The 16373-nt window shown below is 39.7% G+C and overlaps 1 protein-coding gene across 2 annotated transcripts in view; it reads right to left on the bottom strand.

The window, feature by feature from the left end:
• Positions 1–10257: 10257 nt before the first annotated feature.
• LOC124254740 (serine/threonine-protein kinase PAK 3-like) overlaps positions 10258–16373 on the bottom strand; it is a 44383-nt gene continuing 38267 nt past the window's right edge. For both annotated transcript variants that reach the window (XM_046688583.1, XM_046688585.1), the window contains exons 4-7: positions 16094–16250; positions 14760–14823; positions 13508–13987; positions 10258–12567 (exon numbers count right to left, since the gene is read on the bottom strand). In XM_046688583.1, the coding sequence (XP_046544539.1) occupies positions 12249–12567; positions 13508–13987; positions 14760–14823; positions 16094–16250 (1020 nt within the window). In that variant the 3' untranslated portion in view covers positions 10258–12248. The remainder of the gene's footprint in view (positions 12568–13507; positions 13988–14759; positions 14824–16093; positions 16251–16373) is intronic.

The following is a 16373-nucleotide window of genomic DNA, read 5'->3' as shown; positions in this document are numbered from 1 at the left end:
TCACAATATCACACTATTGCGACTAAAGCCTGTAGTAATAAGTGAGTGCATCAGTATGATTGTAGATCACTTTAAGCAATGTTCCAGCAATATCACGGCGGGGGAAACCAGAAATGGGCTTAACGCACTGTACACATGTGGGGAATCGAACCTGGGTCTTCAGCGTGACGAGAGGAAGCTTTAACCATTCGGCTACCCCACCGCCCCTGTAGTAATGAAGATGGGATAAGAGAAACATTGTCATAACCTTACAGCAGTGATAGATGCTTAGGCTGTTAACCAGTGGTTCGAATGTAACAATCTGATAGTCACTGGCTGCCTCGACACAACTGAAATATTCTGCAGCATTAAACAACATTTGCTAATTATCTCTCGCGACACCATTAGATCTAAATGGCTGTCACTGCTGGGTTTTTTGCAGGTTAACAACGGGATGCCGGAAGTGACGTAAGCCGGGGGAAACTCTGAACATTTCTTCCGACTTCCGGTTTTAGTTATGATTTGGAGTTGATCTTTTTAATCAGTCGATACAATCACAGAATAAATTGATGCATTAAAAGGTTGTTTTATTGAGATATTTTATAAAGACAAAGAGGTAGGGTGTAATACTTGTCCAAGTATGGAAACTCTACATGGCTCCTATTCATCCCATCAACGGAAAGGAACCGGAACTTGAGAAGTCTCGTGTAACATTGCGTTCAAAACTACTGGACTTACAAGGCAAACTGCACGCATTTGTGTGGCTGCTTGCACTAGTGTAGACCAAAGATGCGTTGAATGTGCCAGGTGATAGAGACACGTGCCAGGCCGCAGTTTAACATTGATGCCCCACGTAGACATACTAATAAGAGGTTGTTTCAGAAACCAATAACACTCAGCACTTTGCACCTGACTATGACTGTTATCCTTTGTATGAAATATAAGTTTCCTGATGAGAGATTGTATTGAAGCATTTTCCAAAACTCAAAAATGTCGGCGGGATCGAACCGAAGGGAAGTAACTCTGTCAGCCAAAACTTGACATTGTCACAGTGAAAATGTGGCTATGTTTTCCATAGTGGATTTACAGACATTTTATAGTAAACTTTGCAGATATATCTTGGATGCATAGCACGTGTCTTGTTGTGGTTGAAGACATGCCTACAGATTAGATGAGATTTAAATATAAAAATTCATATCAGACAAAATAAAAAAACACATGGTTCAAATACTAAAACTGCGTGGTGTGCACGATAACCTTGGCATTCACAGGGGTTCAAATACGAGGTCAGTCTCTTCATAGTATAATGTCCTACATGTTTCTGTAGTTTATAATGTATATTATAGTGGTTGATAGACTTAATAGGGTCATAGTGTCACATCCAATTATATTTTAAACCAGATGATACCGATCGTCATAACAGGTAGTGCCTTGGTTAGTGAGTGAGTTTAGTTTTACGCCGCTTTTAGCAATATTTCAGCGATATCACGGCGGGGGACACCAAAAATGGGCTTTGCACATTGTACTCATATGGGGAATCGAACCCGGTTCTTCAGCGTGATGAGCAGTGCCTTGGTAAAGAATAAAGCGTGTTACCTGTGGGGAAAAAGGAGCGGTGACAAACTTTCAGCCGTGTCAAGGCACGATCAAAACTATGTTAATTGATTTTGTACATGACATGCAGGGGGGTCACTTATTTTGTACATAACTTTTAGGGGGGTCATTCACATTGTACATGCTACTCCATAAAAATCATCATAATATCACAAACACAAACACACACACACACAAACACACACACACACACACACCTAGCCATAAATTATGAACGGTCCCTAACCGCCTACAACCACTGGCGTGTCATCCATGGAGTTGATGATGCTCCAGCTGTGGCGATGTATGTGCCATGATGTATCGCTATTCAACACTGGCTTCATTAGGACACATGCTTAAGTCCTGAACGGCTCTTCTCTTTCTCAGTTACCCAACGTGTCTTGTTTAAAGTCTTGTGGCTTTGATTTTTGGTTCCACGTGCCCATAACTGGCCATAAGATCATGCCACCAAACCCCAGACCACTGGTCAAACATTGTAATGACCATCATACATGTATTATTTATCCTATCTTCTGAAGATCGGCTCCTTCGATGACATACATGTTTATATTAGTTTGTCATATTCCCACAGGTCATCGCTGCCTTGGTTGACATATGTCATCGTATCCCAATTGCGTAGATCCATGCTCATGCTGTTGATCACTGGTTTGTCTGGTCCAGACTCGGTTATTTACAGACCGCCACCATATAGCCGTGATATTGCTGAGTGCGGAGTTAAACAGCCAGACAAGCAAACGTAAAAGCAAGTCATACAGTTGTTCCTTGAGACATGTTTCTGGTAACGTTCGTCTTAACGTAAAGGGGTGTGTGTGTGTTGTGTTGGGGGAGGGGAAAAAAAAAAGGAAAAAGAAGACACATCGATAGAACAGCGCGACAGTTTGCCCTGTGCGAGGATTCCTAATTTGGGTCACTGGCACCGTCGTATGTTTTCTGCCTTAGATTATTCGTAATTATCCTTAGAAAGTATTACATTTGACATCTTAGAAAAGAAATACAGTTTGCTCTACCACCATGTATAGTGTAATAAAGCAGACTTTCGCCCTGAACTATTATAGCGTCCTCGTGCTTTAACTATAATAGTTCAGGGCGAAAGTGTGCTTTATTAAACTATACATGGTAGTAGAGCGAACTGTATTTCTTAAATAGAGTAATAATTTCCCCGTATATGCATTGTTTTTGCTACCCCGATATTGGCGATATCGTTGGGTCCATATCTGGACCCGACAAGATAACCCATATCTTCCTTGCTCCGAGCGGGGAAGATAACCGATATCTGACCCCTCAATTTTGCGTGCGAACGCAATACAATCCTACAGACACCCACAATGCTGCCCACCTGTGTCAGATAACATTAATATACTGAACATCATTGAAAACGCACCACATGTAAATTTTGAAACATGGTAATAGGATTGTTTTGAGAGTGAAAATGAACGTTGGAAATGTTGTTAATAACACAAAAGACAATAAATAATGCTGTACAGTAAAGAACGGATTGCCCGAACACATCATGGAACACATCACATGACAAAATTCATGTACAACACACACGAAAAGCACATATTGCATGCGTAAAACATGCTGATTAGGGGTATAAATCATGACCGTCGGCAAAAAACCGTTCTCATTTTAGCTGTACCTCCGCAAGTAAAGTTTATTTGGCAATGCCAAGATTGTCACCAGAGGGACGAGAACGGGCGTTTGGCATGTTGCAGGTTGGCATATCAAACAGGATTATTGCCAGACGATTTGGTTGCCATCATTCCATCATCATAAGACAAGCCAACAGGTACCAACAAACAGGAACCACCAGGGACCGCCAACGTCCTGGCCAGGCACGTGTTACCACCCCTCGCCAAGATCGAGACATTGTTCGGCGCCATATTCGGGATCGTACGTTGCCGGCTGCCAGAACCGCCAACGCTGTCCAAGGCCGACGTGGTTTGATCAGTGCTTCCACCGTCCGACGCCGTCTCCGTGCGGCAGGATTACGGTGTCGACGCCCTTATGTTGGACCCATCCTGACTGATAGACATCGCCGTGAACGCCGGCGATTGGCTGAACAGCATCGTTTGTGGTTGTTGCGACGTTGGCATAGTGTTGTGTTCTCCGACGAGTCACGTTTTCACTTGCGAAATGCTGACGGGCATCTACGGGTATGGCGTCGACGGGGAGAACGTTACCATCAGGACTGTGTTGTGCAAACAGATCGGTGGGGTGGAGTAAGCATTACGGTGTGGGGAGGGATCAGTTATCATCACAAAACCGCTCTGGTAGTTTGTCGTGGCAGAATGAATGCCCTTTACTACCGTGACACCATTCTTCAGAACAACGTCGTTCCCTTCTTTAACCAACATCAAGATCTGCACACATTCCAGCAGGACAATGCTCGCGCGCACACTGCACGTGTTGCAAGTTTCTGGCAAACAACAACATTCCTCCATTTCCATGGCCCGCATTGTCACCAGATTTGTCTCCCATTGAACACTTGTGGGATTACATCGGCCAAGGCCTCTCACGTCGCCCACAGATCAACAACCTTGGGAAACTTGAGAATGCCTTGCAACAAGAGTGGAATGCATTGCCTCAAAACATTATTCAGAGACTTATCAGTTCAATGAGGAGACGTTGCACAGCTTGTGTTGCTGCTAACGGCGGTCATACACGTTACTGACTTTCCAATTTGACTCCATCTTTCTTTCATGGTCAGCTGGATTAAAACTTCACTCTTTGCTGGATTGGTCCTCGTTTCTTTTCTTTACCAATCATTGGACTACAAACGTATGTAAAATTTACACCGATTGCTCATTTATGCTCTTGGAAATCCAAACCAATACAGGTGGTGCGTTTTCAATGATGTTCAGTATATTAGAGGCATTTGTATCATGATTCTCGTGACTTAAACTTCAACATGGCAAAATGGAATGCTTTTTTAAAAATACACTTGGGAAATAAATATAAAAACGAATTCAACGTTTCATTCAAACTTTATTCATTGTTAGAATATCTCGAGAAACAACAACTTTATAACAGGTTGAAGAACCCAGAGCAACAGCAAGTTGGTGGGTGACAATTAAAGACTTACTCCATATTGTTTCCTGAACCTGAAAACTTCTAATGAATGTCAAAAACTATAGTCAGGAAGATAATATGATACTGGAAAAAGAAAAACAATTTATTTTTGGATGCTTATTTGAGTGTGTTGCTTAATACAATGAAAATGGAAAATAGTTAAAGAGTGAGATTACAAATCATTGCTGAATACACATAATCACCACTGAATATACTGTCACAGTGATATTGAATAAAGGGTAATTGCTTGTCAGTCAGTGGCGTGGTACATTGTACCAATCATAAACAGAATTAACCAATCATCAACAGTACTAACACCAGGAGGTGATTCTGTCCACACATTGTGAAAAGGCACATAGTGAAATCTGAACAAGTTTAACAAAATATAGCACTCCTTCATACTGCATGTCAAAGTTCATCAAAAAAGGCACTGTGGTCTGTAATACGGAATGTTACATATTTATCTCCCCTTGTTAAATAACATTTATCTCCCCATGTCAAATACACGTAGATGGTGTTAGCAAGAAAGTTATCTTTCCTTGGAAACAGGATCAAACATCAATCACATAATTCCTTTAGGAATAATACTAAATAATACATTCTGACACAAACACTATACTGACCGTTACAAGTAAATAGGTCAAAAACATATTTGCTGGTGAATTGCCAACCTGTCTTGAATATTTCATAATGACTTGGTTTTCGACATTTGTTCATTTTCCCATGGGCATCATCTCTCTATATTACTCTGGGTTATCTTTTTTATTCTGGAATGTTGAACATTACAAGAAGCAATATATCAGTAACTCACAAACATTATGTAAATCAGGATTCGATTCCAACACAAATTTAACAGAAATGCAACATAAGTAAATTGTTACAATTATGATATGGAATGACATGAGAAATGCATAATTACATTATTTAAAAAATATATTCTTAACTGTAAATAATTCATATTTGTCCATGTTTCAAACAGTCTCAGTGTGTCAGTATCCTTCTGTCTCCAGCAGCATAGTGTTAACACAACAATGGTCTGGTTTATCATCTTTGACAACATAAGTCTTTACATTCTCATATTGCTGCCTGAATGAGAAGGGTTTTGTCAGTCATTTCAGTGAGTGAGTTTAGTTTTGCGCCACTTTTAACAATATTACAGCAATATCACGGTGGGGACACTGGTAATGGGCTTCACACATTGTACTATGTGGGGACACGAACCCCGGCCTTCGGAGTGATGAGCGAATACTTTTACCACTAGGCTATGGCACTACACCCTAACTTTATTATATGAGAATACAGTGACATTAAGACTTGGATGTCCTTAAGTTCTATTGAGAAGTATCGTTACCTTTCCAGCAGTGCCAGACCCATGTTGGAACATACACTAGTGTGCCATCTGGGCCAAAACAACACATTTTCACATAATGTTTTTTTTCAAAAAGGACATGTTTAATCAAAGTTATGTGAGAATTTTGTTTTGATGTCTTAATTATCCATTAATTCAAACTTGTGATGTTTACACAAACACTGGTTAAGTTGATAAAAAGAACATATTTACAAATAATTTGATGAGATTGTGTTTATAGATTGTCATGATTGGACATTTAATGTACGATTTGATTATTGAACTTCCTTAAGGAAACATTGATTTGTTCATATAAAACTGACTTTTGATTTGTATAAGTTCAATGGAATATGAACCTTCAGAGAGTGAGTGAGGGAAACACAGCTAGAACATCGGAGCTTACAAAAATACATGACTGGAGAGATTCCCAAAGTGTTCATGAATCTGTGACAAGGTGTTCATCATGATGAATTGGTTAATCACTGAAAGGTGATTACAACCATGTAACAGATCTTAAAGGGGGAGTTGGTGAGTTTAAAATTATGCTGCTTTTAGCAATATTCCAGCAATATCATGGCAGGGGACGCCAGAAATGGGCTCCCACACATAGTACCCATGTGGGGAATCGAACCCAGGACTTCAGTGTGAGGAGCAAACGATTTAACCAATAAGCTTCCCCATCGCCCTAGATACTAAAGAAGATTTATAGTTTGCTGGAAATGTCACCCTTCAGTCTGGACTTGAATCAAGAGATTTTCTTCATTTAGACAACTAGGATCAGTGGCAGCGAGGATATTCTTGAGCAGGTATGCAGTAAAACGTTCTGACTCATCTATGCTACAACCCTCACTTCAGGATTTAAGTGTCCAAATGCTCAGAAACTAAACTTGTGTGTGTATTCATGCTGAGGAGTTCAAATGAATTCCTTTAGGTATCTGGAAGTACATCAGTTCCTCCATCATGCCAAGAAAACAATCTCATGAAAACATGTGAATGTCATACTGTGTTTTCCCCTTATAAACCTCAGTTTCAGGGTCATGTGACTGACCTCTCGTCCAATAGAAAATCAATGTCCCAAGTAAACATTACAAAAAAAATTCTTTTGATTTTTCATGTCAGGTTTAAAAAACATCTCGTATAAATTCTGCTGGAATAAAATGTTGCATATAATTTTCTTAAGGTAGAAACAGATTTGGAAAACACAGCTTAACTGCAGACAGAGTGGAGGCACTGAACTAGCTATGTCAACTCTGCGTCACATCAGCACACTTCAGTCAGTCATAGTGAACTGAAATCTCATTCAGCCAAGAAAGGCTGTCTACTGAAGTTTGGTTTTAATACAACAGTACCCATAAATTTAGGATTTACAGCAATAATGCAATCGAGGTAGAAGCTATGTAAGAATTAGATACATTGATGTCACTAAACCTTGTCATACATAATTTTAGAAATGCTCAACATTCTACTGAATGAACCATTACAGAGCATCCCTATTATTCTGTTACAGTTATACAGGTAGATAAAATACTTGTGCTGAATATAAGGGAATTGTACAGAAGAGCAATACGTAGGTTTACTTACTTAAGTGAAATAATATCTATACAATACAATTGTTAAGACAGTAGATGAGGTACATAAAGATATATAAAGCCAGGTGGATGTACAAAATCAATCGTATGATTGCCACACATGGAGTGATAATAATACTATATTTCAATGGAACACAAGCAATTGTTTACATAATGATAATGCATCATGAGTTTCTATAGAGACCATCCCCAAAATGAAAAACTATGACTTCTGATTTCTGACCATGTTAACAAGGATGCTCACTGCCGACAACTCAACTAATGGAAACCAACGCAATGCAACAGAACACTGCTACAAATGTCAATAAATATGCTTAATCAGCAATACAATACAAAATTTAATTCTCGAAATCGTGCATTATTTCAATGTCTTCCAATCATCTTGGGGATGACATGTTTCATTCTGTACGTGTTCCCTGAATTTTTTGCATGAATATATTTCCACATTCAAGCATATTCGCAGGGCACTATTCATATTTTTACTTAAAGCTTTACATCAGTTAATAGAATATCAACAATCATGCTGGTACCAACATATCAGGCAATCATACCATGTGACAACAAGGTCACATTACAGTTGTAAACATGTTCATTACATGTCAAATGCAAACATGATATAAACAGTTGCAAATATGTCCTTAACTTCTGTATAAACATGTTCACGACTTCACAGCTGCAAACATGTCCATGACTTAACAGCCGCAAACATGTCCTTAACAACAGCTGCAAACATGTCCTTAACAACAGCTGCAAACATCTGCCAAGTCAGTTTCAACAATTAGAGAATCTCCTTAACTTATCAGTACTTCGTCTTGTATGGTGACCATCTCATCCTCTGACTCACTGTTGTATGTTAATAAAGAGATGAATTCTCCTTGTTTCCTCAATGGACTCCAACCACAGATGACATGTTTGTCAATGTTAACACTAATATTCATTTCCTGCTGATACAAGCTGACTGCAGACCAGTTGAAGAAATGAGTGTATTGATACCAGCAACAGGAAGACAACACCGTAATGGGGACTAACATAGGATACCGACATGAGCAAGATGAGGAGACAAATCAATTGAAACATCCAACTAAATGCATCCACTACTGTATGCAGTTGCCATAGAAACCAGTGATTACAATTACAATGTATCTATTCAGAAAATTGTGCTAACAGCTGCTGGTTCTGATTACACAGATGGTGACAGGCAGTTTCATGTTTCCCCATAACCGGTAATGATGGGTTGGATGTACAAAACTAAACAAGTCAAAGACCCTCCCTAAATGCTACATGCTTTTTATGTACTCATGCATTCTTCTAACTTTCTGGGAATCATTCACCAGTGCATGTCAGTATCTTAATGACTCTTCAACTGGATTTAAATGAGAATGTAAATTTCTATTTCTCCCTTACCGACCCCTCTGTGATGCAGGCATTCTTGTCACATCCTTCCCTAGGTCCCTTACACATGCACGAGAATGAAAACAAGGTGTAATACAGGGCAGGGTTATATGTGGTGCACAGATGTAGCGAATGAACGCAGAAAAGCAAACCTACCACTTCCTGGGACACAAACAAAAATACTGACAGCGAACTACCGCACCTCAAGAGTAGTGTGTCTGGTGAAGTAACAATAATCATGGCCACTGTCCACACTATCCCTGATTCAACCCAGGCTCTGATGAACTGTACCATTTCAATACTATAGCAGGCCCTCATATTACCTTCAAGGACAGGAGAGCTGAGGGTCGCGGGTTCGATGCCTGACCGCGTCATACCAAAAGACGTTAAAATATGGTACTTGTTGGTCCCTGCCTGGCGCTCGGCATTAATGGGTACAACAAGGACTGGTCGGCTCGGAGTCAGTATAATGTGTCTGAGTGGGGTATTCATGCTTCACTGCGACATGGTATCTCAGTTGGCTAGCACTATAAAAACCAGCTTAAGTCTGGGCTAGTAGAAGCAGCGGCACATACACATACACATACACACGCATGCACGTCATCATATGAGTGAAATATTCTCAAGCACGAAGTTAAACCCAATTTCACCTCACCTTCACCTGCAAGGACACTTAAAACTGATTGAAGGGAGTCCCCTGGACCCCGAGTTTTGTAAGTCAAGGTAAAGCCCTGTACTGGGTGAGAATGACCCAGCTGATTTCTGAAAGGAACAGGGTTAATATCACTTTCTTTAGAATACAACTTCTACACTATAACTGTTGGGGCTGACACAGTGCTCTGCCTCTTAGAACTACAGATCTCCAGATTCAACATTAACAAATCTTCAACATTATCACTTTACCTAAAAATACTACTGAAAAGAAATTAGGAAAATAGATGTGATTAGTTTTTTTTGGTTTTTTTCAAGAATACCAACAATAAATCTGCACACACACTGAACATTGCTCTAAAAATGTCAGTATAATTTTGGTTCATTTTATAAGAAATCTCCTAAAAGTGTGAAATTTGAAAGATATTTAAATGACAAATACATTGGGTTTATAGGACACACTGATGCCCCTAATGTATCTGTTTCACCTACAGGCTACACAATAATGATACAAACAACAATGGACAACTAAATATAGAAATATAACTTATGTTTGTTTCAGAATGAAGAATAACTTGTAAATACGCGTTAGATATATTACAATATAGATTATTTTCGTATCTTGGATAAAAAGAGGAAATTTAGCTACCATCAGAATATCCCTATCACAAGTTCAATGGCATACACCCTGCCAAGCTTCCCTTCAGGAGCTGTAGTTTTCGAATGGCAAGTTAACAGCAATAATTTGCACTATGTGACTGGGACTTATCAGAAAACAAACATCATAAACAAATATCAACATTAAATGTTTCCTGCCCTAATCCAGTGTCAAAGTTTACTTCCCTTTCATCGTCAAAGGCTTTCTAGTAACAGTCTTTCATCACACTTCACACATATCTGCCTGGACGTGAAGAGACGTGAAGAGACCCATGTGAACAGGCCCAGGGTCAGCTGTACTTAAATTTACATAACTTCAGTGGAAAAATTCATTCGACAGGATATATACAGTTCCTATAACAGTTTCAGTCCTTCTGGAGAATAATACAGTAACTCATGGCAGTTTTGTTCCGATAGAGCTCGTCATGACTAAATACAGTGTGTAGCATTACTTGTTAATGGATACATTGTGTGCATATCGACATGGGCTTGACATGCTGTTTCTACAGGTTTTACAATCTACAACCAGGACCATAATTTAGAACAGGCTTTTCATTATACTCTTTGCAAGTTGTATGATTTTAAGCATCATTTCAATTTGGTTCTTTGCCTCCATGAACGCTTAAGCAGATGAGTCTCGCAAAACTTATTCAATATTAGGGATTAGTTGTATATTATTTGGAGGGGTGTATGTGTTATTGGGGGACAGTTCCTTATTGCGATCTGACACTCTTTTCATGAACATAATGTCAAAACAAATCTTAACAACATCGCATTGTTGAAATAATTCCTTATGGTTAGGGGAAATAAGGAGTCCAGGTGTCCTTACTTTATGGACCAAATATGGCTTGATAAATTTACTGCACTTCCCTCTGAGTCAGAGCACACAGTGGTCAAAGATCAGGCAAATGATCGTATCAAGCATATTGAATATGACCATAAGGCTACCAACATGAGAAACTTGTTGCTATGGATATAGATACTTCTCCTTGGCATCATGCCAGTGAAACGGTCTTCCCTTTCAACTCTGTATTTCTCCAACCTACTTAGCGCCTTTAGATCTGCTCTCAAGACCTATCAAACTTTCAACTGGACTTTTCTTCTAATTGTTTGATCGTCATTTTAGAAGTTTGGGAGTCAAAACTGAAACATATGACGGTGTAAGAATCTACATCGAAATGCCGCTCTATGCAATAAACAAAAAGTTGTCATCCAAAAAGTTGTTTCATTTTTGAACTTTTCTTCCATGCACTTTGAGGATAATATTGAGTATAGAAAACATAATCTACATAAGCCATATTCTTCTGTTTAACAGCATTCTGTGGTGATACTAGGACAATAGCTTGTTAGCACATGTCAACACAATCAGTGTTGTACAGTACTAGTGTTAGAGAAACATCAAAACACATGTTATGTATATTCTGCTATTGTTAATATTGACTGACTGACTGATTGAGTTTGGTTTTACGCAACTTTTAGCAATATTCCAGCAACATCATGGCGGGGGACACCAGAAATGGGCTTCACAAATTGTACCCATGTGGGGATTCTAACCCGGGTCTTCGGCGTGACGATCGAATGCTTTAACCACTAGGCTACCCCACCGCCCCCCCCCTGTTTTAGATGTTACTTGGGTACCATGTATATTATCTTTCCAGTTTACATTTTACAAGCAAGTACGAAAATTGAAAATTAAAGGACATAATTTTGTGAGCATATTGTTGAGAGGTTGCATACTGAATTGTTAATATTGTGCAAGAAGTGAAAGATCCCTCTGTCAGGTGTCTCTCAATAACCGTATGGTCCTTACTTCAAAACATGACAATATGTACAAGAGATGTGTCAAGTCATTTTATCATCAATGATGAATACGCCAACTTGACACTGTCATACGGCTCCTGTACTCAAGCCCATGTAGATATATACACCAATCAGAATGAATCGACTCAATGACCAGTAGATTGCCTGGCAGCAATGATTAGCGGTTTTAGTGTAGTAAGCGGCATGGCTTTCTTCAGGAAAGCGTGCTCAAGCAGTTCGGAGGCATTTGCCCTCTTGTCGACCTCCACTTCCAGACAGGCGTGCAGGAAGGAACGCAGCTCCTCAGACAGTTTGGTTTCGTTCTTTATCTCGGGTTTGCCGACAGTGGCAATCCTGAAGATGGCTTTCAGAGGAGTTTCATTGAGGTATGGCGGCTCCCCTTCCAGCATCTCAATGATCATGATGCCCAGACTCCAGATGTCCACCTTGTTGCCATACTGCTTCCTGGAAGACACAAACGGTAAAATGCCAGAAAAGCATCCTTTGTTTTATGTCACAGTTAAAATTCTTCTTGTGAGTGAGTATGATTTTACGCTGCTCTTAGCAATATTCCAGCAATATCACGGCGGGGGACACCAGAAACAGGATTCACACATTGTACCATGTGGGAATCGAACCCTTACCTTTGGCGTGACGAACAAATGCTATAACCACAAGGCTACCCCCTTTAAATCCTTCTAACCTGTAATAATTGAGTCCAGGGGTGGAAATAACTTTAAAATTGCTAGTGTACTCCGGTACAGTGGCACATGTAAAATCACTTGCCCTGATAATTTTTCCACTATACCGGCCGTTTTCTTGTTGATTTTTTAAATAAACAACATAACTAACATTGGAATATCAACTGGACACCGGTACAGTGTGATATACAAATTTGCTTGCCCGACAGAAAAAAAAACCCTGTGAGTCTGAACCAGACAAACTAGTGACTATTTCATGAACAAAGATCCCCCGACTCAGGATGGGAATGGCAACTCAGTGTGACCATAACCATGCCTTGTATGACAAGCACAGGTTGCTGGGGCTCATGTCTATCCTAGAATTCCAACAGTTGGAGAAACATAGAGCTTTCTCGCAGACGCATAGACAGAATCTCAGGGATGAGAATGAAGTTTTGAGAAAATCTCTGAAAACTATCCGGGGGTTTAGCATCTATCGGATTTGGACGATTCACAAAAATGACCCTTGGCCATATGAAATTCCCGGAATTCTGCGGATCCGCGGAAAATTCGCATCCCGGGAATCTTGACAAAAGTCAATGAAATATGTGGACATAAGACAATTTCTCCAGTGACTTCAAAATCATAATTTAAAATGTTTAATAAATGAAGAATATCAAAATGCACATTTTCATTCCTTGAGACATAAATCCTCAAGAACTTACCTGGAGACAACTTCTGGCGCCATCCAATATGGTGTTCCCACCATAGTGTCACGCTTAGACTTCTCTCCACTAAGTTGAGCACAGAAACCAAAATCGGTCAGCTTGACAGCGCCAGTCATTCCAAGCAATACATTATCACTCTTAATATCCCTGTGAATAATATTCCTCTCATGAAGAAACTTAAGCCCCACAAGGCACTCGCGACATACAGCTGCAATCTGACCCTCCTTCATGATGGTTTCTGTGACAACATCGGTCAAGGCGCCACCGTCCAGGTACTCCATGATTACCCAAAGTTCAGAATCTAGCATGTAACAGTCCAGGAAGTTTACAATGTTGTCATGGCGATAGGTTTTCATGACCTCGATCTCAGTAATAATCAGCTCCTTCTTCGGTTGGTTATTTAAGTCCATCATTTTAATCGCCACAACAACATCCTCATTAGCCTTCTCTCTGGCGAGACACACCATCCCAGAGGCACTGAAGAAACAACATGTTAAAGTGAGTGAGTGAGTGAGTTTGAATCTGATCCATGTAGCAGTTCTAGTCTAATGGTGAAGGGATGCTAATGTATGGATAACACCTTACAACTGTTCCCTGTATATGTTTTGTCTGGGGTTTTTTTAACACACACTCAATTTTTCAGCTATATGACGGTGGTCTGTACATAATCGAGTCTAGACCAGACAATCCAGTGATTGACCTAATGAGCATCAATCTACATCTTTGGGATATGATGACATGCATCAACCAAGTCCACCAGCTTGACCACCCAACCCCATTTACAATCATGGTTGCTGAAGATTCTACAGGGATGGCAACAGGAAATATCTATTTTCAGCTGAAAACTTAACATTGTACTATCGAATGGGGGAGTTCAATCAATTTTTGAATAAAATCTGCCGAAATCCGCGGATCAGTGGAAAATGCCATAACTGATTCCAACTCCGGTCACAGAAGATGATAGAAGACAGAGATGGCGAAATAGTCTCACATATCAAGATAAAACCATTCATTGTATTCTCAGTCATCTAGTCTTATACCTTAATTCAGTAATGCTACCTTTACTGACTTCCGACCCATGCTATTCTTCAGATGTGACATTAGCACTCCATTGCTCCTAACACAGAATTTCTGTTGTATAACACAAATTTGCCATGGAAGAGACTGGGTACAGCGTTAAACTGAGACATAATGCCCCTGGTCACCGAGGATGGGTATGACACGGGAAAGGTAAGGACACTACTCTTACCCTGATCCTAGTTTCTTCTTGATCTCAAACTTCTGCTGTGGGTCTCCTGCACTGGCAATCTTCCCTGAAGGGCACACACAAACATTTCATGTTTTCATGCTTCAGAACTGGTCTTATTGAATGGGATAAACAATATCAATAAAGAAAAACACAAAACTGCCAAGAAACTGAACAAGTGGGAACAGATACCCTTTCAGTATATATACATGGTGTCATTTTTAAAACTTATTGGGATCTCAGAGATTGCATAACCCTGAATTACCTGCGGAATCACAGCAGAAATAGCGAGAGAGTGAGTTTAGTTTTATGCCGCACTCAGCAATATTCCAGCTATATAAAGGCGGTCTGTAAAATAGTCAAGTCTGGATCAGACAATACAGTGATCAACGCATAAGCATTGATCTGTGCAATTGGGAACTGATGACATGTCTCAATCAAGTAAGTGAGCCTGACCACCCGATTCCATTAGTCGCCTCTTATGACAAGCATGGGTTACTGAAGATCAATTCTAACCCGAATCTTCACAGGCCAGCAGTAATAGCGATGTACAGAAAGTTTCACATTGCAAATTCACAGAACATGAAAATTCTACATCTGACTTGCATGATTTGCTCAATATGATCGCGTAACTTACAAAAAATCAGCATCAGATTTATCTTAACATTTGGCAGACCTTCAGTCAATTCTGTTAAAATATTTGTCAAGTACGAACTGAACAGTACACATCGCTAGTATGACAAATCCAACTGAGAATAGTCTTGCTTTGACGACATCGAGCCTTAACTCTGCCAGTGTAGCCAACACATCGTAAGAAGTCAGAGCTTATCATACTAGCAACTCAAACTATACCATTTTTATTAGATGATAGAATCATTGTTTGTAGTGGAGACAAAAAGATTATTTATCTCTGTCAAATAAGATAATGCCAACAGAAAATGACTTTGATTTTGTGATATAAACATCATTATTTGACACTGACCAACACCATAATCCAGAGCCTAGGTTTTCGAAGCTCTCTTAGAGCTAAGACAGTCATAAGTTAATGTTAATGTATGACACTTACGACTATCTTAGCGCTAAGAGAGCTTCGAAAATCTAGGCCCTGAGAGTTAGACTTAGTCTTTGGGGAAGTGACTTTATACTCATATTTGTCCACAATTTTATGAATTTTTGACATTTGCAAAAATAGGCAAAATGCATCAAATTTCTTGCAATCATATATTTTCTTGTGCTAAAACGAACAAGCCAAACAAACATATATCAAGTATTGCTAGCCTGTTCAATATTGGTACAATAGGCGACAACCACTATTTCTCAAAAACAAATTTACTTACGCAATTCCTCATTTATTTCTTCATCTGTCTTTGCTTCCACCTTTTTGTCTGACTTGGGTCGGCGTGTGGGAACTTCCTCCTCATCCACGGTTACATCGGCGACGCCATCTCCCAACTTGTCCACTGCCTGGTCTCCAGCACCCACTTCGTGTTGATGCTGCAACAGATGCGAACAAAATATCATCATCCATGGGGAGATATGTGCGCACATTCCCAGAACCTGTACTGCAAATATATCACTGCAGAAGATTTGATTGATGACGATTGTTTGTTGTTTAAT

This window comes from Haliotis rubra, unplaced genomic scaffold (assembly GCF_003918875.1).
Source record: "Haliotis rubra isolate DU_JTF1 unplaced genomic scaffold, ASM391887v1 Scf58, whole genome shotgun sequence".
In the NCBI taxonomy this organism is placed as follows: Eukaryota; Metazoa; Mollusca; class Gastropoda; order Lepetellida; family Haliotidae; genus Haliotis; species Haliotis rubra.
The sequence above is the reverse complement of the archived record's forward strand: the minus strand, read 5'-3'. Positions and strand labels throughout refer to the sequence as shown.